We start from the raw sequence: 25,095 nt of genomic DNA, 5'->3' as shown, positions 1-25,095 counted from the left end.
CCTCCCCTCGATCGCCACCCAAGACAGCATTGCTCAGCTGATGTCATGCAATGAACTTTTACAGCCAGCCACGGGACACTTTGTAGTCCTCGATGGCCATAGTTAGCGCGATGGAACTCGCCTTCTCTCTAATTAGCGCTCCAGTTAGCGTAAGGTTTTTAGCATGATAACAAGTAAAGCATTCCAGGAAACGTTCGTTTATTTGACTGTCCGTTGAGCCACAAGCAATTTACTCTGAGCAGCTAATCGGATGCATTCCACTCTATCTTCCACGGATCTAGCTACAGTATCGACACACATAGATAGTGAGGTCCCTCTTGGCCAATTGGAGGCCAGGATGATGCTCGGTAAGCCAATGGCAGAGCAGCTATGAGTATGTTGCGTTCAGGAAACATCGTTCACTCTGTAAACCAGTGTGGTGGTTGCTGTTGCCGTTTCCGAACGAAACAGTAGAGGTTGCTGTTGGATTAGACTTCGTTGTAGTGAATGTCTTCGCGAGGAAAGAGCAGAGAAAAAGATTTCCTATAACACAACAGGTTTTTTTTTTCGTTGTATGGGGGCAGGAGAGTGGGAATGGTGTTAATGCATGAAGATTTCGTTGTTGAGGAGTTTCACTGTATACCATTAAATTTGGCCTTATAAATATTATGTACATGTACCTATATGGAGGGTGGGGTCGCTACTTCGCGGATTTTCGTTTATCGCGGGTGGTTTTGGTCCCCATTAACCGCGATAAACGAGGGATTACTGTACTGCCTTCCCCCCGATCGGATGTGAACTGCATAAAAAAAAAAAAAAAAAAAAATCAACCAAAAAAACCAAGAGCCGGGTTTAATTTTTACATTTTTTTATGCCTGTTAATTTTCAGAAAGTTATTCTTTCTTTAACAGAAAAGTACCAACAATTTATGATGTATGCTTGTGCACATAATATCAACATTGAACTTGTCATTTAGTGTATTTTCAATTTTTGTCATGAGTTTAAAAGTAATTGTATTTTTGGTCAATGTACTTTGGTCATTTGTCTTTGTTTGGTCATGTGTCTGATGTTTCCACCATTGCCTTTCAGCACTTCTATCCAGATTGCTGACTTCTGCATTTGATGGTTATGACTTGGAGAGCATGATAACAGCATTTTTGTTGGCGCGGCAGGGGGCACTGCAAGGACCTGCCATCTTCCCTTCCTACAGCGACTGGTTCAAGGTTCAGTATTTTTCCTGGGTTCTGTATAATATGAATCATCATTGTTGTCATAACCTTGTGACTTCCATGGAAGAGATGTCAACAAGCCCTGTCAATAAATATTATCACATCATATCCTGTATTTCAGAGGTCACAAGCCTGGTGCCTGTGGGCACCAGGCAGCCCCCGATGACCATATGAATTGCCCACAGGCTTTGATCACCAGTGAAGGGACATTGTGATTTCCTGTTCCCCTTGTAGAACTGATCAATATAAGCTCTTGCAGGCATTAATACAATTAAAGTGTTGTTGTGAAATTATTGTTGGGAATTATTGTGAAAAATAATGAACATGATCAGTTCTTCACATAGATGAATTACATTAATTATTAATAGGCCATCATTAAAGGTACCGTATTTTCCGCACTAAAAGGCACACCTAAAAGCCTTCCATTTTCTAAAAAGCTCACAGCGCACCTTAAAATCCGATGCGCCTTGTGTATGGTCATTACGGTAATATTTCAACCCCAAAATGACTCTTTGCTCGAGACATGCTGACAACACAGAGTTCAAACTTAAGGCCATCGGTTTCGCAGTTGAACACGGAAATAGAGCAGCGGCAAGAGAGTTCAACGCTAACGAGTCAATGTTATCACTTGTTGTTGGTTAAGTGAACTGTGACACCGCTTTATTAAATACGTTTTACTGACATCTGATCGTTCTGTTGATATTTCCTTGAGCGTAGCTCCATCTAGTGGATGCATTGTAGATTGCGTCTTATAATGCGGTGTGCCCAATGTATGAAAAAAATTACAAAATAGGCCATTCATTGAAGGTGCACCTCATAATCCAGTGCGCCTTTTAGTGTGGAAAATACGGTAATTTGAGCAAATTTGTAATTCCAGAAACGGGTATCAAACTGGTAGTGCTTTACATTAATCTGTACCCCTGCTATATATTTCAGGTAGTTTTTGTACTTCAAAATGTACAGAGTAATAAGTCTCCTTCTTAGATCACAAGATATGATGATAGCATGCAGTACATTTCAGTGCTTAGGAAATTCTTTTTCATACTTGAATTTTTGTTGTTGTTGTTATAGGAGTCTTTTGGCATGGCCAGTGGCTTCCACGCTACCAGCAAGAAATCTCTGGTGTTTTTGCTCAAGTTTCTGTCTGACTTGGTTCCGTTTGAACCCTCACAGTACCTTAAGGTAATTTTCTGCACGTTGAGTGGTACATGAAGCCAAATTGTAATTCGAAAAACCTCTGCACATCAAATTGAGAAAAATATTACACTCTTTGCTAGACATTTTGTGGGTTTTCAAAAGACCAATCAGTTTACATTTGAGTTTGGTGTAAATGGTGCAAATTAAGAAAGTGTAACAATTAAATCAAGGACAAAACCCAAATCTCCATCTTTCCACCTGTAAGGTGCACATCATTCACCCTCCATATGTACCTGTGAAATACCGTAGCCTCTTGATGGAATATGTCTCCCTGGCCAAAACAAGACTTGCTGATCTCAAGGTAAAATATAAAAAAAAAGTGGCATTCAATAATTATAATATGTTCGCTTGTTTGCTAATCTCAAATATCTATGTTTCCAGGGATCAGTGGAGAACACGGGTCTGTATCAGGATATTTCAAGTGCTGGAGATGCACCATCCCAGGTACAGTGACATTGTGGCAGAACAAATGTGTTATTGGCAATGAGGTTGTAAGACAGACTTGATTAAAATTTGCTCATTTTTGTGGTGTTTTTTTTTTTTTTTTTTTTTTAATGTGGGCTGCAGTGCCAGGATGTAAAGGATGTGGAGAAAGCCTATTCTCTTTTTGAGAGTACAGGAAAAATCTCCGCCACTGTTATGGAGGCCAGGTACTCTTAATTAATTAATTTAGCTTCTCTCTTTTTTTTTTTTTTTTTCGCGTCCATGTATAATGTTTCTGTACTCTTTTATATATTAGGCAATGGTTAAACACATAATACAGCAACAAAAATAAACTCTTCAGGTAACAATCTTGTCCTCACAGTATTTTCCGTCGGACATATTTCCTCTCACGGTTCCTTCCTGCTCTGCTTAGACCAAGAGTGGTGAGTCTTGACTTTATTTGAATTTTTTTATGATCCCTTTTTATTGAACATTTGCATTTTACAATATTTCTGCAATTGTTTATACATTATATGGGAGCTGCGATCATGATCGTCTGATTTTCTTGGAAATGTGGCCGATCAATTACTGTAAGTGGCCAATTGTTCTTAACCAATATGTACTCTGACAGTTTACAGCAGTAACAAACAATTAACAATGGTGTCATGCATTTATACAAAGAAAGCTGTACAGTATTTTAGAGAAAGCGATACATTAACATTATGTTCCTTTTAATTTACATTAGTGTCAATAGTCCCAAATTGAATTTTTTCGATAAATAGCTTAACTTTCACAAGTAACGCTCAATGCACTGCAGAATGAAGCTGCTAATGACCTAGATGTAACAATTTTACACACACCCTAAAGTGAAGGTTAAAAAAAAAACAAAACACCCATATAGTGACATCAATGTGCGCATTAAATATGACACGCATTCAACTAGTATTAACAGAAGCACACATACATGACAAGGATGAACTTCCTCGTAACTATATCATTAAATGTATTGTGCTACGCAATGCGCTCTCGGAACTGAGTGGGTAGATATGACACATGCCTGTGATGTGTGCTTCCTGCGACATACTGGCAAAGTCTTGCGTCCTATGTTCAAAGATTTCTGTTGACAAAAAAGTCACCTTCATGAAAATCGTTTGAGGGTTGAAAAAGCTATGGCTTATTTTCAAAGCACATGCATTGCCCTTGACTTTGATGGGAGCGTCGCCACCATCAGTGGACAAGTAATTAGCATCTGGCTTTGTTGTGCTCCGCTCAGCACAGTTAGAAACCTTCAATCACCGCTAAGAGTTTTGCAATGGGTGGCAGTCATTGTCTGGCCTTGTAATTTGTGTTTAATCCATATAGGACATTTGCAAACAGCTGCTTTTACTTGGAGGAAATAATGATCCACATTTCCCCCTATTTTCCGAAATGTTACGGACCAGTGACTGGATCATAATCTGGTTCTGCATTTTCTGCATCTATTTAAAGCATGGGTGTCAAACGTACGGCCCGCGGGCCGGATCCGGCCCCCAAAGGACTTTAATCCGGCCCGCGAGATGATTATGTAAAGCAGTGGTGTCAAACATACGGTCCGCGGGCCGTTCCATCAGGCCCACAGGATAATTTAAAAGTGAAGAAAATGCATAAAAGACACAGAATAAATATTTTTAATAAGGTGCAATTCATTGAGTATCCGCTAGGGGACACTGTTTTGATCAGAGAAGAAGACAACAGCAGCCTCAGTCCATCACTGAGACAGACCCATGACAGCAGACGCTATCAATAGCACTCTCACATTTACACATTTAATAGCACGCTCCTTAGTTTGTAAGGTGTAGGCAGGGGTTCCATTTAGATTTTATATGCACGTGTAAATGGTTTAAAACTTCCTTTCTTTATAAATCTCGTTTAATCTTAAAGTGCATTACTCTATTTTTCAAAACCAATTACTTGTTAAAGTTTGTACAATCAGTGGGATCAGTTGCAATGCATATATGTGAATGATAAAAGTAAATTGCACATTTGTCAAAGGAAATGTAAGGTGCTTCATGAAATGTTTTATAAAAGATATGTTCATTTAATTTCAACATTTTCCTAATGTTCTTGTGCTTCTTTATACCAAAACAAAGGAAAGACATATTGTTTTGGTTATTTATAGCAAAGTATGGTATCATTTTAATGGTCCGGCCCACTTGACATCTACCCAGGCCGTATGTGGCCCACCATGTGAAATGAGTTTGACACCCCTGATTTAAAGCAATGTCCTGTTTTCAAATAATAAAAGGAAATAAGAAATGTAACAATTTTAAAAATTGGATTAATCAAGAATAAAAAAACTGATAAATTAATTATTTACTCGTAAAATAATACAAATAATTATATTATGTAGCTGTATAATCCATATTGATTTAGATGGCTAAAAATATAGCAGTAATATTGACTGCTGTTCATAAGATTGATTTATGAGCCAATACCTTTTACGTTCCTGTTTTCCTTTATTAGTTCCCGTGGCTATCAACCGCCACGGTTGACACATTATGGCTGACACCATAATGTAGATTAATCCTGGCGAAAACTGCTTACCGATCAATGACTCATTCTTTCAAGTCATCAAATAAGCATAATAACTGGGAAAAGTTACAACAATCTCTTAATTCTTCACATGCACAATTACAGAACAAATAAACTTTATCTAATAGCAATTGCTAAAGAATTAATGAACTGAAAAGATAAATAGATGATGTTTGGTAATTGAAGTAGTTTTTTATTACATGTTTATTACAAGTCTCAGGGGTGTCAAACTCCTTTATGTCGTGGGCCACATTTTCGTTACTGTTTCCGTGAAGGGTAGGGTGGTCCATTTTGGAAAAGTTTGTCGGATTCGTCGGGCCGGGTCGGAAATCTTGTCGATACTATGACACAAGGATGTGTGCAAAATTTTATTCCGATCGGATAATTTTATCCCGTCCCGCAGAGCGACCAAAGTTTCCCCTATGGAAAGAATCTTACGGGGCTGAATGGTAGTACGGTTTCTCCCGTACAGTAAGGATTTTGTTTTGCTCAGTTCGCACTTGCAATAATTCAAAGACGGAAGACAGGAACGCATGTATTGCAAAAAAGGCAACCGTGGTTATCCTTCAACACTGGTGAGATTGTTGGTCCATGTTAACTGGTCCATCTGTCTATCTGTCCATCTGTCTATAATGTCCATCAACACTAGTGACACTGTTAGACCGCAAAAAAAAACGAAATCCGCCGTGCGCGCCATCCCATGCCTACTTCGCGCACGGGTGCAACGCCCGGTGTCGCTCCACGACCTGCAGAAGGTGCTGTCGCTGTTCCTCGTCGCGCGGGATGGCGCCGCAGAACGCGCTGATGAGGGCGACGCCCCTCTCCGCAAAGTCTTTCACCACCCGTAGGTGGCGAGCGCGCCGACGCTCAGTTCGCACTTGCAATAATTCCAAGACGGAAGACAGGAACGCATGTATTGCAACAAAGGCAACCGTGGTTATCCTTCAACACTGGTGAGATTGTTGGTCCATGTTAACTGGTCCATCTGTCTATCTGTCCATCTGTCTATAATGTCCATCAACACTAGTGACACTGTTAGACCGCAAAAAAAACGAAATCCGCCGTGCGTGCCATCCCATGCCTACTTCGCGCACGGGTGCAACGCCCGGTGTCGCTCCACGACCTGCAGAAGGTGCTGTCGCTGTTCCTCGTCGCGCGTAATGGCGCCGCAGAACGCGCTGATGAGGGCGACGCCCCTCTCCGCAAAGTCGTTCACCACCCGTAGGTGACGAGCGCGCCGACGAGCCGTGGTGAGCTTCGGGCTGCCCAACAAGCCACACTTCGGTGGCTGAGCGTGAGCGTCTTGCAGTTGCAGCGGCCATGCTGAACGCAGGCACAGCCACGACTAACGCAATACGCAACGCTTCTCCTGGCCCAGCAGGAACTGCCGATCCTCGTGCTCTTTTTTTTTTTTTTTTTTTTCGATGTCGAAAAGCGTCCTCAGCTCAGCGTCCAGTAAGAATTCCGGCGATTCTCGACTTCAATTGAAAGATATTAGCTCGCCAGTAGGTGACCGTTGTGTGTTAGGCGTGCGTTTGAGTTTGTCTCCGGCTGCTGAGAGCAGCGATGGAATGGTTAGTTAGTCAGGAGGTGATCGTTCGGGCAACATTCAGCCCAGCCAGTGTCACGCATGGCAAAATACACGGTTAAAATACACATGTTCACCCTATTGAGACCAGTTGTTATGGTGGAAACTTTGGCCGCTTTGCGGGACGGGAAAATATCATCAGATCGGAATGAAATTTTGCACAGAACCTTGTACCATAGTATCGACAAGAATTCCGACCCGGCCCGACGAATCCGACAAACTTTTTTTTTTTGCCATGAAAATGTGGACCACCCTAGTGAAGGGCCTTTATGACTGAAACCATATAAAAAAGTCAATAACAATGGTTTATTCAACTATTGTTTAAGTTACTGTAATGAGGGGTTTGGTCACAAGAAAATGCTTACAATTTGTCTCTAATTCATAAATATGTGAAGCTTTTGACAAACATTTTATATCAGTGGTTCTTAACCTTGTTAGAGGTACCGAACCCAACCAGTTCATATGCACATTCACCGAACCCATGATTACGGGGAATTAAAAAAAAAAAAAAACTTTTTGCAAATTCAAAATGTAAAAAACGCATTTGTTAAAAACAGAAAAAAAAGTTAATCCAATTTCAAGACATAAGTATACGTTTTTTTCATTTTATGATGTACTATCATGACCGTCACACGTTGACTATTGAGCGAACTAAATTTCCCGCAGCACTGATTGGACATGCAATGTAATGTGATCATCTGCACCCAGTGATGGCCAAGCGGGCGTGTCACAACTATTTGACATGTTGAGTTGGGTATGTCTTAACCTCCAAGGAAGAGGCTCCGTCGAACCCCTGAGACCGATTCACCGACCCCCTTGGGTTCGATCGAACCCAGGTTAAGAACCACTGTTTAATATGTATACAATACAGTGATCCCTCGCTACTTCGCTGTTCACTTTTTGCGGTTTCAGTGCATCGCGGATTTTTCAAAAGCATTCATCAAAAAAACTAAATAAAAATAGCAAAAAAGCCGCAAAAGGTCCGCGAGAGGCAGCGAAAGTCAACAGCAGCGAGTCACATAGAGCAACATATCCAGTACTACATGTATATATTTACTGTATTTTGTTATTTATACACTAACCTAACCTGACATATACGTCTTATACATGTATATATACACTATATTAGTATATACAGAGATGAAAGTCCTCCGGATTTTCCCGGAATTCCGGGTTTTTCACATTTTTATGAAAATCTCTCCGGAGAATTGAGGAAAATTTGCCTAAAATTAATCCGGATATTAGTTGACAACATTGAACGAAGACGCGTTTGAGTTTGTTGTTTTGCTTTCACGAGCGTAGCCAAGTTGAGACACTAACACGAGTAACAGTAGAGATTTTCGTCTCTTTATCAACACATTTGCTAAACCCCAGTGGAACAAATAAAAGACACCGTGGACAAGACAGTTGTCGTAAAAAATATATTTGGACAAAAAGGGAAACACACAGATTGGCAGAAAAACGTGTCCGTCCGACTTCGAGTGTTGTCTCGGCTAGCTTAGCTTAGCTGTTGGTGTGTGTGACGTCGGGTGTGTGACGTCGTTGCGTTGGCGCTTATTGGTTGAAATCAAAAGACGCCCTTGCGTACATGTTCGCGCTGATGCACGCACAGTAGAGAGCAGCGGACTAGCTCGAGTGGCGTCGCCACAACAGTAATACCCTCGCCTCTCATTCTCATGGCCTCGCCATATCGCTGAGATTTCGAAATTTCGGCGAGAACGGAAGCCACAAAGGGTGCAGAGCCCGATCACTTAACTTGATTTGCAGGCCCGAGCCCGAAGCAAACCCGAGATTTCATATTTTATTTGTGAGGACTCGGGAAGAGGAGGGGTGATTTCTGATAACAAAGCCTGTCTTTTGGAACGAAATCTAAGTTAAACAAGACTGGATAAACATTTACATCTTTTATATTTCTGTTCCTGAAGAGGTTACATTAGCGTACAATTTCCATCATTGACGGATTTTTTTTAAGAGTGGACGGGGAAAATTTAAGGCTGTCCGTCATTTTGACGAGTTGAAAATTGAGCCATTCACCACAGCAGCAGTACGTCCTTAAGAATCGCGTGCGGCTCTTGAAGAGAGAGAAGCAGCGAGACCAAAAAGAACAATGACGGGTGGATCATAAAGATATGGAGTTTTTTGAATTGTCATTGCGAGAGTTTAGTACAGTACGTGTTGTGATGACGCCGCTTCTGTTTTTTGCGAACCACGGTCTCTCGTGGCCAAAACTATTCACGGCCTCAAAAAAAAAAAAAAATCAGCGAGAGAGAAGCCCGACCCGAAGCAATGATTGACATTTTTAGGTCCGAAATTCGGGTCGGGCCGGTACACTATAGGGTCTTACCTATAGTGTACATGCATGCATATATATATATATATATATACACACACACACATATATAATTTTTTATTTTTTCCGGAATTTTCAGGGAAGTCCACTTTCATCTCTGTATATAGCATTAAGGAATGTTAATTACTACATTTACTTCTACATGCATGTATACCATTAAATTTGGCCTTATAAATATATATACCGTATTTTCCATGCTAAAAGGCGCACTGGATTATGAAGCGCACTTTCAATCAATGGCCTATTTTGTAATTTTTTCAGATATTGCACGCACTGGACTATAAGGCGCAATCTACAATGCATCCACTAGATTGAGCTACAGGTACGTCTTTGTCCGTCTCCGTGCCTTCTCTTCTTCCGTTAGACTCGAGAGGTGTTCATGACCGCCTCCAAAAAACGTAAATTAACGATTACTTCAATGAAACTATGAAAATTGAAAATACAGTAATGCATCAAAACAGAAAATCACAAAATAAATTCTATAGCCCCCCCGACAGAATTTATTTTGGCATTTCCTTGAGCGTAGCTGCAACTGAACGATCAGATAACAGTAAATTGGAAGAGACTGGACTGTCTCAGAAGTGTTTGTTATTTATTACTTTCTTGTGTACTGTATTCACAAACGAGGAAATCACAAAAAAAAATCATGTTGTCGGGCTATTTGTGATTTTATTTATTTTGTGATTTCCTCGCTTGATTTTCTGTTTTGATGCATTATTTTCAATTTTCCTAGTTTCATTGAAGGAATCGCTAATTTCTGTTTTTCCGAGACGGTCATGAACGCCTCTCGAGTCGAACGGAAGAAGAGAAGGCACGGAGACGGACAAAGACGTACCTGTATTTGTTAAGAAAGTGAAAACCATTAATAAAGTGTGTGTTTTAAAAAAAACAACACCGAGCTCTCCTTTTTTCGGAGCTGCAACGAAAACTTAATTAATCAAGCAGCGACACAGTTCACTGAACCAATAGCAAGTTATAACATTGTAAGCATGTCTCTAGCAAGGAGCTATCTTGGGGTCGACATATTACCGTAATGACCATACACAAGGCGCACCGGATTTTAAGGCGCTCTGTGAGCTTTTAAGAAAATGAAAGACTTTTCGGCGCACCTTATAGTGCGGAAAATACGGTACTAATACACATGTACATGTACAGGGGGGTACCTACTTTGCAGATTTTCCTCTTTCACGGGAGGTCTCGGTCCCCATTAACCGCGACAAGTGAGGGATCACTGTAACACATTTTTCTCAAATAATAACACGCACAAACGACACAACAGCAACAAGAATATACTGTAAATGTTTCATAAATATAAATAAATAAACTACTCGTGGTTAAAGTAATATAACACTAAGTATTTGAATTTCCCTAAATAATACATTTGTTGATCATCTAAATTACATTAGAACAGGACTTTGAAAAAAAATCGTGTATGAAATTGCAATTCTAATTCGATGATGCAGTTCTAACAATCAACAGTATCAAACTTGTAAACGTGATGTACAGCACTTGATTTTGCTCTTTGCCAAAACTGGTCGAATAAGCTTTGGGCTTCATTAGATGTGTTGAAGGTAAATGTGTCTTCACCGTGTGTGATGCGCAGCCAGGCCGACAAAGCTCACTTGAAAATCGCTGACCGTGACTCTCTTTTTGGCGAGCGTTGTGCTGACATCTTGATAGATTCATAGAGTGGTGTCCTGGTACTTGACTTGATGGTTTTGAGCCTTGCGCAGTGGTGACTATTTCTGCTGGAACCTGGAGAAGCACACCAGGAACATGCGCGGAGTTTACCTATAACTAGATTTGAAAGTTAGGGTACGGTGAGTTCTCTATTACAATTCTATTTGAACTTACTATAACTGGTAAACAGGATATGGTGTATGTGAAGGCCACGCTTGCACTCCTGCAATCGGGTATTGAAGATGTTCCATTTGTTGGACGACTTGGTCGATCGGGTGCCATTGTCTTCCTACCCTGTGCAGAGATGGCCAAATGATTTCCACTTGAATGCCAAGTGGCACTGTTGCCGGAAGCTCCAGGTGTCATATTGATGCCTCCTTGCTTGGCGCCATGGAGGCATCGGGCTTTCCTGTCGGGAGACCACATCACTGTGCTGGAGCTGCGTGTAGTGCACCTGGGTCTTGTTCATTTTTTGCCATGACTGAGAAGTCGGCATGTGCTTGTGCTGTTGGAGAACACCTCGGCCATTTACCACATAAACTACCAGGGCAGCACGAGGTCTTCCTGGCTGTTGCAGGCCTCCCAGCGCCTTTTTAGATGGGATGCCCCTCGTCTGACCAGTCTGGGGGACCTATACTGATGCTTGACCCAGCTTGGAGACTCTCTCACCCATCAGGACGCGCTTCTGGGGGAGTGGCGCCTTCATCCAGTGGTGGTGCACACATTTTGGGGTTGTTTCTGGCCGAGCGGGTTTTAATCTCTTTGTCTCTCAGTACTCCATCCACTGTCCCCTTTGATTTTCCCTGAGGTAATCCACCAGCCTCAGGGCCAGAATGCGCTGGCGTACTCTTGGCAGTGTTGCCTTCTCTATGCCTTTCCGCCACTTTTTCTGATTTGACTGATACTTCAGGAGAGCCACATGCTACTGCTGGGGTTCCCATTTGGCCGGCGCTTTTTACAGATTTTATAGCATGGCTGTCGCTTCTGCCCATCCACTGGGCATGGTCTTCATCTCTTCAGAGGCCATGGGGTGTGTTGGGATTCCTTGTGACTATGCTGGTATTATTCATTCCATGCTGTTAAGCACTGCCTCCAGCAGGTAGCATGGATAAAATAGAGAGACATTAGGTCACTGCGGTTCTGTGAATCCTGAAGGACTGCCAGTGTGTCTTGGAGAATCCTCATGTTTGTGCGACAAGATTGTATGGGACCTGCCTCTTATACCCAAATTGGGTCACTAAGAGGTCACTAATGATGTTTGTTGGTCTGCATACTCGAACTGCGTGTGCGTAAAAGGACATTCACGCTGGATTGTGGATATTATTTATTAAATCTTTTTATGTGGTCCTTCACATGATTAAAAACAAACTTGATTTGTGATATGGTGGGAATGCATCCATGAAGTGACATGCATGTTTATCAAACATTAAATATGCCCACCATGGATGTCTCAGCCCCTTCAGCGGCCGAGGGCAGTGGGATGTGCCTTGAACACCTCAGCAGGAGGCATCTGGACCAGACGCCTGAAATATCTCTTCTGGCTGCTCTCAATGTAGAGGAGCTGTGGCTCCGTTCTGAACACCTCTCAGATGGCCTAGCTTCTCACCCAATCTCTCCGGAGGAGGCAAGACACCCAGGGTCTTGTTCTTTTGGTCGCTATCCACAGCTCTTCACCATAGGTGAGATTGGGAATGTAAAGTGAGAGCTTTGATTTTCGGCTCACTCTTTCATCACTACGACAGACCAGTACAGAGTATGTATTAGATACACACCGAGACATGTTGATCTCTTGCGCCTCTCTTCCCTCATTTGTGAATAAGACTCCAAGATACTTGAACTCCTGCACTTGGGGCATGATCTCATACCTAACTGAAAGAGGGCACGTCAACCGTTTCCAGCTGAGGACCATGTTCTCAGATTTGGAGGTGCTGGTTCTCATCCCAGCCAGTCTACATGCAGCTGTAATCTTCCCCAGCGAGAGTTGAAGGTCATGAAATTATTGAACTTTCAGAAACATATCGCTGGCAAAAAAAAAACAAAAAACAAAACATGCAATACTTTGGTCACCAAACCCGACCCCCTTCCCGCCTTGGCTGCAACTAGAATGTCTCTCCTTGAAGGTTCTGAACAGAACATAGGAAAGCCAGATTCCAATCCTCACTGAAACACGATTTGTACAAGGACCAATTGGACTGTATCAGGGAGCCCAGTACCCTATACTGTCGGAGGCGAGGCTGACGAGTGTGATCATAACAGTGATCACTCTATAGCTGGAAAATACCCTCCAGTACCCCATCCAAAAAAGAGATAACACAAGTTTTGCAATCCAGACACACTGTGTCTGTTATCCATGTCATGTTTCAGAGGTGGATCAACCAAGACAGCCCCAAAACATCCAGACCCTTAAGGAACTCTGTTTGAGAGGAAAAATGTTGGACAAGCTACAAGCGGGCTATATTTGATGCCCACCCTTGGAACTCTGCACCAAGACACTTTTTAACCACCTAAGCAACCTTAACTGTAGAAATAGGAGAGCCCACTTTGGAGTCCCCAGGCTCTGTTTCTTAATTGGAAGGCTTGTCCGTGGAAGCTCATAGGTTTTCCCAATGTCCACAGTCTGAAGTCAACAGTACCCCATCCCAGTTGATGCAAGCAATCACCATTCAGCCCCACCTCCATGCCTAGCACCGCAGGTGACCCTCGTCTGAGTGAAGGGAAATGTAGTATTTTTTTTTTTTTTTTTATTAAATTTTTCATCAAAGGGGTTTCTGAGCCATATGTTCTCTGGTACCTCATCTGGATCTCTTTTTCCATGGTGACCCTATCAGGGCTATAAATCACCTGACAAAATTATTTCCAAGATCACTGGGACACATAAGATCCTGTCCTATTATAAGGTGCCAGGTCAAGGAGGGGTATGGTTATGTTATTGTAGGATTTTATTCCAGTTCATGAAGGGGTCGAATAATTTTACATTGTATATCAGTTCTATAGAACTGTAGGATCAATGGTAATCATTTGACATAAGCAGTTGCCCATGGTATATTCGCTCATTATATTTATGTCATCCATTATAGTAATTGAACATACTCTGTATCTCAGAATGTCTCAGAATATGTCTCATATGTCTCAAAATGATGCAGATTTGCTTCTGACAATTTTAGCTACCTGTGAAAGCAGATGCTCAAATGAGCTTCATCGAGGCCCTGAAAAGGTGAGTACCTGGCTGCTATTGTTGTTTTAAATGCTAGTTGTGGTGCTTTGAGATTTTTATGGTGCCTTGTTGTTTTTATGATTCATTATTTATTCCCAAGTCCCCATGATTTTTATTATTGTATTACATTGTAAGCAATACACAATAAATCAGTGATTCTCAACTGGGGGATCAGGACCGAAAAGTGGTTCGTGGATTTATTTGGGGTGGGTCACAGACAGGTAGAAAATTACAGGGGGTCAGGCATCTGCACAGAGACCACTATGAAATGACAAGAGTCCAATTTACACGAAAACAAGAACAAGATAAAAAAGACTAAATACCAGTACAGTTAAACCTCGGTTTTCGAACATCTCTGTTCTCGACCAAATCGGTTTACGACCAAAAATTTCAAGGTTTTCATGCCTCGAATGACGACCGAATTTCAGTTCTCGAACAAACTGAGCGCACTTGAATGCATCACTTGACTTCTCTCGCCTTCCTTACACGAGGAAGTGACGCTTCCTCGGGTAGACGAGAAAGTGACGCCTCCTCGTTTAGCGTTCCATGGTGAACAGACGTGTTCAATAAAGATTTTTATTTTTTTTAAAAAGAGTGTGGTTTCGGTTTTCGAACAAATCAGTTTTCGAACAGCCTTCTGGAACGGATTATGGTCGAAAACCGAGGTATGACTGTACTTACAAAACGAGGAACAAAGAGAGCAAATCGACCACGAACGAGATCGAGAGGTCAACAAAACAACACCTTAGCAGTCCTTAAATACTTGATTTGACTGGGAACAAGGAACAGGTGCGCCTCCTGGAGAGAAATGCCCTTCACTCCAGCTGGAGCTGAAACAACAAAGACAGACATGACATTTATATCGTAGAATGTTGTATGTCCAGTCGCTGTTTAGAATTATTTGTATAATGGTTTGTAATATTCATATATAGTTATAGTTATTTATATCTGCATATTTAATAAATATTGTGTAATTGTAGTAATCATATTTTTTTAATGAGTACTGTACTAATATAGGAAAAGTAGGATCTTATTTAAGGAGTAAGACTAGATAAGTTTATACTCAACTCCGTATCGAGCATGTGAGAGTCTGCTTTGCCTTTGCCATATTTTTTATTTTTATTTTATTCCTTGATTGTCCTATCGATAATTTTTCATTTCCATTTTAATTTCAATATAAACTTATTGTTTGAAATAAAGACAATTTGTTTCATTCCAATTCCACGTCATTGCTTATTTTGTGAAAAACTGAAATTTTTTATATTTATCGGTAATGATCATCAAATGTTTGTCTTTATGTAGTGACTGATTTAAGATAAATGGTTGTATTTGAGAATCGACAACTACGATAAGTGAACTCTGATAATTATACATGTTATGTTGTAATCATGTGTTTAGAGCAGATAAGATTCCTGCCCCACAGTATTCGTCATACATGGAATCTTGTCAGAGACTAAGACAACAAGCAAGTAGGTTAATTTGCAGTACATGTGCACACACATGTCTACACAATAATGTGAAAATGTTTGTTATAATTTGACATAATGCTATGATTGCAGGGTGTTCCCTCCGTGAGGAGGATCATGATGACCCTCTACATGTCCTAAAACTTCAACTGCAGGAGCAAAGAAAGCTTGTCCCAGATGGAAATGATGGAGGTAGATTCACACATGAAGAATAAATGACTCTGTTTTGAATTCAAAATTAACAAGAGTGGGAGTGTGTGGCTCCTCCCACAATTTAATTGCCTGCGCACGCTTGAAGATGTTCAAGGAAGCGGTGTGCTTTCTGTCCTTCTCTAGTACATCGTCAATCTCCCAATGGGTTTTCAAGGAATGTACAGTTTATTGTGTACATTGTAATGTGCAATGTTGTTCACATCCATGCTCGCCTAGCAATGCCGTAAATGCGTATTTTTAGCTAATGTAAAGATCCTGTTGATTATCAAGCTCTTCTTTTTAACACCGAATAAATTCTTTTTGTAACGATTATGCAGGCCACTTTAAAGGACAGATTGACAATATCAGATAATATATTTTATCAAATTGCAACATGGTTTTAAATACAAATGTTTGTTTTTTTACCTGAAGAAATACTCAACGGTTTTACCCTGGTTAATGTGGGGGGTGCCTGACAGAGTTCTCTCTACTATGAGGCCCAACGCGTCTTCTCCACCCCATCCCAACATCACTTTTAAAACATTTCTGGACTGTTTTGGGTAGCGGTTTTAAACATTATAAATTGCTCTCTTCAGATGGGCAGCCTCTCTGCGGTAGGGCCACTTTTGAAAAAGAACCATTTAGATTTTATCACTCTTTGCAATATTTTAAGCAACATTTTAGGGGGGCTAGTTTTTGTTCAACTCAACAACTCAACGAATTTCACTGTTTGTGAACATTTCCAATCCGGTTTTCGGATAAAACACAGCACAGACTGCTCTTGTCAAGATTTTTAATGATTTTAATAGGTTTTTAATGATAATTTTGATTACAATAAACAAATGGGGTGGCCCGGTGGTCGAGTGGTTAGCACATCGACCTCACAGTGCAGAGGTTGTGGGTTCGATCCCGGCTCCGGCCTTCCTGTGTGGAGTTTGCATGTTCTCCCCGTGCCTATGTGGGTTTTCTCTGGGTACTCTGGTTTCCTCCCACATTTCAAAAACATGCTTGGAAGGTTGATTGAAAACTCGTAAGTTGTCCCTAGGTGTGATTGTCAGCACGAATGGTTGTTTGTCTATGTGTTCCTTGCGATTGGCAGGCAACCAGTCCAGGGTGTACTGCCTGGTGACAGAATATCCAGAATGTCCTTCAGAGGTAATGACAGGGTTTGACATCTCTGTGCTTGCATACAAAAAAAATAAAAACAAAATCAGCACTTCGACCTGACAGGTAATCATGCACCTCCACATTGTCTATGTTAGTTAACAATTTAAAGCATTAACCAAGAAGTTTTACATCCTGAACTTATATTTGCAAGAGGAACATTTTGGCAACTTTGATTGTCCAGAATATGAATGTCCTGGCCTGAAACAAAAAAAAATAAAAACAGGGATTTAATGGAGGTCAGCACATCTCCCTTAATTTGCTGCATTGACCTGATGAAAATGATGTCCGGTGGGTTTCTGGATCATGGCTGTGCCATCTGGCGTTCAGCCAGGCTTGTTTGTAGTTCATGAGTGAGTTTTGGGATTTACACATGGGTTTCAAATTTAATACACAGACATTCTAGCCTTTGAGATGCAAGGACTTAGGAAATCAGAGGTTGCTGCGTGATGCACAAGATGGGGCATGGGCTGTGCATCAATCACAATGCAATGTCAAACTGTAAAATGTTCAGTTTTAGAGTGTCTTTGCGGTGACATCAGAAGACGCAAAAAATAGCAGAGGGGCATAGCCTGGTGGAGTGTGTTCAGTGTGCTAACAGTAATCGACCAACCAGAGGGAAAGGCCTTCCATGTTACTTCCTGGTAGGGTTCTACACAAACACTTTCAAAGGAAAAGCTTGTACCAGGGGTACAATCGTCCTTGCACAGTGCCCCGCAGCAATCACCAAGATAACCAACTGCAGTGTACAAAGACCCTTAATATGCAGAAATCAGCCTTCTGTGAATGTGGTTATGAAGTATAAGAGGGATCAGTCAAGTTGGAAATTCCTGATATTTAACGTTGACCATGTTCCATCAGATATGTCGGCTCACTTGTCAAAGATCTCCAACACGCTGAGCTTCATTTTTCCTGGTCTTCCTGATGACCCTTTGGAAAAGAATATCATCCAACTGAAGACTGACATGCTTTCATTGCCAGAGCTCCACTTGCAAGTATGGGCTGAAATCCACTCTTTTTCACCGTTTGCAGTTTGCTCTTTGTGTGCATTTGTTATTCATATTACTGATTTGGAAGTCTTCTCTCCTTCTCATCCTCAGGTTGTCGATGTGGTTTTAAAAAACTTTTGCCAGTGCATTTTAGATACTTCAAAAGCACACCCTCCAAATAAGTAAGCACTCCTTTTTGAAAAATAAAAATAGATATTGCTTTACTTGTTTCAACACTAGACATAATGCACACCTATTTAGTGTTCACATTGTACGGCATTCACCACTATTGGACACCAGATAATCCCCAAGGACCGCATGAGTTAACCACAAGCGCATTCAACAAATAGGTCACAGGTGATGCTACATTGTCATATTCTAGAAATATTGTTAATGTACAGTAGTGATCATTTGAAAATGTAAATACTGTACTTGCGGAGATTAATAGAAATATTTAATGTTTCATATAGTGCTGTCAAGCGATTAAAAAAAGGTGATTAATTAATTGGGGGCTGTAATTAATTAATCTAATCTATATTTTATTCTCATCTAAAAATTACTGAGAAAACCCCTATTTTCATTTTAAATTCGTTACATTATTGAGGCAGATCAAAAGATAAAAGAAAAAGTGGCATTATAAAGTTTTATTGTTGTTCAGCAGACTTGGACGGATGCAGTCCTAGCCATTTACTTTATGCTGTATTTAAGACCAGTCAAAGTCCTACCTGCAACCTTTAGTTTCGACCACGAAGGGGAATGTCACTGTTTTGTTTGTTTTTGTAAATCTCCAAAGAATTACAAAATAACAATAAAATAGAACATCAGGTCCTTAAAAAGAGCTTAGGTTAACATATCAAAAACAGTGAGAACAATTTTCTGAGCAATACAAGTACCCAACAATGAACTTGCTTCAGATAATAAACAATAAATAAAACAGACCCTTAAATCGCAGTGCTGCTAGTTAGCACTTCAGAAATAACACTGTTCATCATGACAAACTAAAGGTGCTGAAATAAACATCAATCACTTCTAGTCGTCTCCAGAGGACACATCAACTATGCCTCGTACATGGGGTGTTTTCGAGTTTAGTTTGCCGAAGCGCTTTGCTATGTATGGCTCACTCGCTTGCTATATTGCTCACGCTTTCGGTGCTAACGTTAGCTGTGGCTGCACTCGAGACTGGGTGCTTTGCATTGATGTGGGAGGCTAAATTTGAGCTGCTTTGGTGGTAAGCAAACACCTTACAAATTAGGCACAACACTCTACCTTTATAAATTGTGTAATCAGGGTGTTTTTGGAATGTAAATTTTCCATTCATTGTGCCGAGAACTCTCACGTACTCCTCACCGCTGCTTTACTAAGCCTGCCCAATTCCAATGGGAGCCTATCAGCTTCGGCTAAACAAGCCCCAACTTAATGGCAGCCAATCAATGTCCGCTTCAGGCTGTGACTGACAGTTGTTTCCCCACCCTCAACAACTCGAGCACAGGAAGCCAACGCATAAAAAGGGCTATTAGAAAAAGGCAACCGACCAACAGAAACAATAAAGGCAGAGATTAAAATTTAGATTAACGTGATTAAAAAAAAAAAAAAAAAACATGCTAAATGTGATGTAATTAATTATTCGCAATTAAGACAATAATTTGACACCTCTAGTTTCATACTGATGCTGACTTGTTTCGTATCTGTATCTTGTTAAACTCATCAGCTTTCAGACGCTTTGGACCGGCAGCGGAGTTGTCTACAACTGCTTGTCACCTCCCCGCTTGGTGTTGTGTGAGGGCATGTTAAAAAAAAAAAAAGAGCATCACAGTTATTCAGCCTGTCCTTCACCCAACCTGACAGATGTTTGAGCACATACTTCCTGCCAGTTATCAACCCCCACAATGTTTTTTTTTTTTTCAACATGCTGTATTATGGTATACAGTATATCAGAATCTGATTTATTGGCCATGTATGCAAGAAACACACAAGCAATTTTCTTCTCAGTTACAACCCTTTCAGAGGAACATAGACAAGATAGCAATAACCAACATGGGGGAGACAGAACAAGAAGCCTGGCGCGTCACTATTAAGAACAGATAATACACACCACTTGGGAATTAAAATAATGACTCTGTGCTGTTCTCTAAATTGTAGCATCCAGGGAAGAGGCATGCAGTAGTGGCAGTAATGGCCCAAATATTCTCGCTAAAATAACTCAAACCTGTGCCATACAGCCACATATCAAACACAGCTGCGTATTTGTTATATAGTAAGGGAGAGCCAACACACAGCTCAGTCTTTACACATGTTTTCTGTGCTTATCTTCAAACATCAATAATGTATTTAGAAACACATCTCTGAATTCACTATACAGGATCTTTGATAATTATATGTCAGTAAAATATATTTGAGCACAAGAAGAAGATATTTTTGCCCTTCACCTTATTCAACAGACTACGCAAGAGGTAGCTCTCAGTAAAAAAAAAAAATGTTGGTGACCCCTGACATAATACATGGCATTAAACAAGTGTTGAAATTGTTAACTCTTTAAAATTCTGTGATGCAATCACTCTGTGTTTGTCTCATCAGACAGAATATGTGGGCTTCCAAGTTTGTGTGTGTATTAGTTTGTAACACACAGTTCCTCTCCTGCCTTCTACAAAGACTTTGGCATCTGCTCCATAACCAGGTATGCAGATGTCTGCTTGTATTTTCTTGAAAAAGCAAGACTCTGATTTTGGGGTCAAATCAAAGTGTTGGAAAGTGTTGCAGTTTTTATTCCATACCATTGCTTTGTTTATGTGTTCAGTTCAATTAATTGAAACTGGAGCAATTCAGATTATGATACTACACACAAGAGGTTGTAGCAGCGTACTCTTTATAAATGTATATGTACTATTTTAAATGTATTTTAAAAATGACCATAATAAATAGAATACATTGATATATTCTTTTCACCTTTTGAAAATACCTGGCAATGAGGAAACAAGGATTTTGCTGAGTGATAGTCTCACCAAATGGCTTTTATCGGCATTGCTTAGTGTAAAGCAAGTCTATTTCGGTTAGTTTTTGTTAGATTTTTCAAACAAACATTGACACACCATCCATCCATCCATTATCTGAGCCGCTTCTCCTCATGAGGGTCGCCGACGTGCTGGAGCCTATCCTAGCTGTCATCAGGCAGTAGACTGGGTCAACTCTGAACTGGTTGCCAGCCAATTGCACATAGACAAACCATTCATGCGCACAATCACTCTTAGGGACAATTTAGAGTTTTCAATCAACCTTCCATGCATTATTTTTGGGATGTGGGTGGAAACCGGAGTACCCAGAAAAATCCCACACAGGCACGCGGAGAGTATGCTTCCCCCACACAGGAAGGCCGGGGCCCTCTATCGAAACCCAGACCTCTGCACTGGGAGGTGGACGTGCTAACCAGTCCTCGGACGTGCAGCCCATATTTTAAACACACACACACACACACACACACACACACACACACACACACACACACACACACACACACACACACACACACACACGCTTTTGAGGCAATGAAACTGGTGATCCAGTGGTGATTACTATGCAGACAAATTGCAGTGATCATCACATCAAAGTTATACGATTTTTTTCAATTTAAGAGTAAAGTCAGAAACTCGTGTTGCCTATGTTATGTAATGCTGTGTAAACATGTGCATTCGATTCTAAGTATCACTTGTTTTATAAGATGTCTTGTTTCTAAAGGGGACCGTGCTGAGTGACGTGCACATCATTGGTCTAGCAGCTTTTCTGGTCCAGCTCCATGCCTCCATGTCCCAAAGTCCTGGAGTACAACTGATTTCGCAAAGGCAGCCCAACCCAGTATCTGTCTCAGAGGCTCTTAGCTCAGCACTCGTCTGCAACACAAACACCCGTATGCACTTCTGTGTCAGGTGAATTTTAAGTTTTTATGATATAAGGGTCGTAATTTCCGGACTATAAGCCAATACTTTTTTCCCCATGCTTTGAATCATGCTGAGTCTCATGCTGAAATTTAATAATGATGATGAAATCTTTTACCAGAATTGGCCTCTCAGTAAGCGTGAATGAAAGAGAGACTGTGAACGTGTGCATGAAGGAGTTTAGCGGCTGTTGATTTCTGACGCTGAAGAAGAGGGCTGTGGTGTGTTTTGTGCGCAGGAAGAGGAAGATAAATATAGTAATGAATTCCTTTTCTGGCAGGCTTCTCTGTAACTAGCTGTAGTCGACATTGGAAAAACCATTTATCAGCGTTTAAGGTAATCAATTTGATTTATTTCATTTAAACCCATCTATGTGACCTCTTTTCATTGCAAATATTCCATGTTATAACATGGAGACCCGGGGATAATGAAGCATCGCGGCCAATATACATACATATTTTTTTAATGGCTCAATGTAGCTGTTTCATCTTGAGCTGTTCTCCTTGTAGTCCGGAAATTCCAAAATATGGCCCCAAAATGTAATTACATATAATCTGCATGTCATTATGTGACATGTCCAATCTTTTAATCGCTCAGGTTTTGTGTGGCTGCCATGTGCTATGGGATCTGTAGAGGGGACTCATTGCCTCAACAGGATGACTTGACTCCCAACTGCCTTCATAAGAAGGTGTGTCTCCAGCGTCTTTTTTTTTTTTTTTTTTTTATTTCAGAGCAACTATACATGTAGATGTTATAGTTTTTGATGGAAAAACCCTCTTCGAGTCAACACAGCTTCTGGCTTGATGTCTTTCTTGTGTGAGAGGGGGACAAACATTGTCAACTTCAGAGGGCCCATTGAGGACAACTGGCGTCCCACGGGTGCCCTTGTTTTTCCTCTTCAGCAGTTACACCTACCTTGCAAACTCAGTTATGGTTGTCTTTCTTGATCCCTAGCCGGTTGCTGCTCCGGTGTCTCTGAAAGCAACTTCACTCTTTGTTGAAAGGCCTTTCCTTAAGCCCCTGTTCTATTTAGAAGCCTGATTGTGGTCATAGCGACAAACCATTTGCATGGGGAACATCTTGAGTACTGGTGATGGTATTTACAATAAATATAAAAAATCCAACGCTTATGCCAGCTTCTCATCACCCAGTAAATTCATGGGTATGCAAGAGTTTCTGGGAAGTTGACCACAGAATGAGTTCTGGCTTGAGTTGCGACTGGTTGACTAATAAAAGATATAAAATCAAGGCATATCGCACCAGTAATCAGCTGCTCTCATATAACCATCATTAGCGTACAAGGTATGTACACATTCATGATAGTTAAGCTGAAGTATTAAGATGACAGTACATTCAAATTTTCTTATCTTTGCAGCTTGTACCAGCACTCCTGACATGTTTGTAAATGATGCAACTTAAATTGAAGTGATACTGTGGCCTTTAAATTTATAGCTGTAAATATTTGGTGCATTTTAAAATGGAAACAGTACCTATACTTTATTTAATGTTGCACTAATACTGTCCTATGAAACTACCAATACAAAAAGAGATACTTGGAAACCAGTGGAGGCCGATGCCTTTCAAATGTAGGCCTTCACTCAGCTCAAAGTTTGTGTGTGAAATCATCTTCTGAATTAGCTTTCGATTTATGCCGTAAAGAGCAGTTAATTGATATTGTTGATTACTTTGAGGATGAGATAGTTGATAAAAAGTTAAATATACTGTCAATTCTGTTTGAAAACAGTGACTTGTGGAAGCAGGTGTGCTTAATGGTCATTCAAGTAGCAATCTGGTTGCCAGTTTTCAGCCTCGTTCAGAACTCACCTTTAAGCAGCAGAGGCGTTAGATTTGAGGGAGTTACAAATGCAACTTGAACTACAGAAGAGGACCAGAAAAAATAAACCTGGGTTGACATTAGAGTTTCACAGTTTGATGTCCAGAATCTTAATTTCTTTCCTTCTTTTGATGAGTCAGATCCTGATATTTCACTCTGTTTTGAGGTATTAATGACTCCAGGGCTTGGTCTGATGGAGGTAAAACTGTGTTTTTGCAGCGTGCCCTCACAGGAATAGCATGTGAAGCTTTTTCAGGACTGAGTGTAGCTGACATTAAGGTTTATGCTACAGTTAAGTCTTCAGTCTAGAGCTTGTGCCGGAGGCGTATCATTTTCCGTAGACGAAGAAATTTGATGGTCAGACATATTCAGAATATGTGCGTGATTTGACTTGTCCTCTCAATCGATGGTGTACAGCAGCGGTCCCCAAACTTTTTCCTGTGAGGGCCGCATAAGCTTTCGCTTCTGTGATGGGGGGCCGGGGTCATTCTTGAACAGAAAAAGGGTGACCGCAAGAGTACGGAAATGTAAAAATGGATTGTTTTCCAGAAACCCACACAAAATGAAGCCGCCTCTTGACAGATGAGACTGACAGACGTTTCTTTGCGCTGAAAGAAACAAAAACAAAAACGTCGTTTGTCCACTTTGGGTTAAATACCGTGCATTCTATTTTTCTCTTACCGAACCTTTTCGCCATGATCCCGTTCTCTGAGAGAGTGGCGGGTTTCGGATTTTTTTTCTGGCGTTGCCAGATAACGGCACAGAAAGATGCACCAAATGTCAGCTTATTGTATCTGTGTTGATGAAATAGTTACTAATTAATAGTTAATAATGAAAACGGTTCAGAACTAAGGAACATTTTATTGCAAAAGCCCAACTTTGTGATCAAATACAAATCCACATCGATGAAAAATAAATCAAAATACTCTGTGGTATTTTCAGGGGGCCGGACCAAATGCGGAGGCGGGCCGGATCCGGCTCGCGGGCCGTAGTTTGGGGACCACTGGTGTACAGCTTCTGAGGTTACCACATATGAAGCGTTGTGTGACTTAGTGATACTTGAACAGTTCAAAAAATTCAGTTCGTGAGCATGTTGCAGCTTACGTTAATGAATGTAATGCTAACTCTTCATCTGAAGCAGCAGGTCTTGCAGATGAGTATGCATTAACACAAGAATAATTTTGAGCCACATAAAAATGAGTTATATGGATATGTAAAATGTATGTAATTGTGTATAAGAAGTGTGTGTGTGTGTGTGTGTGTGTGTGTGTGTGTGTGTGTGTGTGTGTGTGT

At 40.8% G+C, this 25,095-nt stretch overlaps 1 protein-coding gene across 1 annotated transcript in view; it reads left to right on the top strand.

The window, feature by feature from the left end:
• Positions 1 to 25,095, top strand: part of fanca (FA complementation group A) — a 109,478-nt gene that overhangs the window by 54,145 nt on the left and 30,238 nt on the right. The window contains exons 13-26 of the mRNA XM_019865287.1: positions 1,069 to 1,202; positions 2,280 to 2,390; positions 2,611 to 2,706; positions 2,787 to 2,849; positions 2,973 to 3,055; positions 3,211 to 3,271; positions 14,182 to 14,231; positions 15,630 to 15,700; positions 15,791 to 15,889; positions 17,915 to 18,048; positions 18,154 to 18,224; positions 20,617 to 20,716; positions 21,772 to 21,959; positions 22,566 to 22,656. Of these exons, the coding sequence (XP_019720846.1) occupies positions 1,069 to 1,202; positions 2,280 to 2,390; positions 2,611 to 2,706; positions 2,787 to 2,849; positions 2,973 to 3,055; positions 3,211 to 3,271; positions 14,182 to 14,231; positions 15,630 to 15,700; positions 15,791 to 15,889; positions 17,915 to 18,048; positions 18,154 to 18,224; positions 20,617 to 20,716; positions 21,772 to 21,959; positions 22,566 to 22,656 (1,352 nt within the window). The remainder of the gene's footprint in view (positions 1 to 1,068; positions 1,203 to 2,279; positions 2,391 to 2,610; positions 2,707 to 2,786; positions 2,850 to 2,972; positions 3,056 to 3,210; positions 3,272 to 14,181; positions 14,232 to 15,629; positions 15,701 to 15,790; positions 15,890 to 17,914; positions 18,049 to 18,153; positions 18,225 to 20,616; positions 20,717 to 21,771; positions 21,960 to 22,565; positions 22,657 to 25,095) is intronic.

Source organism: Hippocampus comes, unplaced genomic scaffold (assembly GCF_001891065.2).
Source record: "Hippocampus comes isolate QL1 unplaced genomic scaffold, H_comes_QL1_v1.1 scaffold180, whole genome shotgun sequence".
In the NCBI taxonomy this organism is placed as follows: domain Eukaryota; kingdom Metazoa; phylum Chordata; class Actinopteri; order Syngnathiformes; family Syngnathidae; genus Hippocampus; species Hippocampus comes.
The sequence above is the reverse complement of the archived record's forward strand: the minus strand, read 5'-3'. Positions and strand labels throughout refer to the sequence as shown.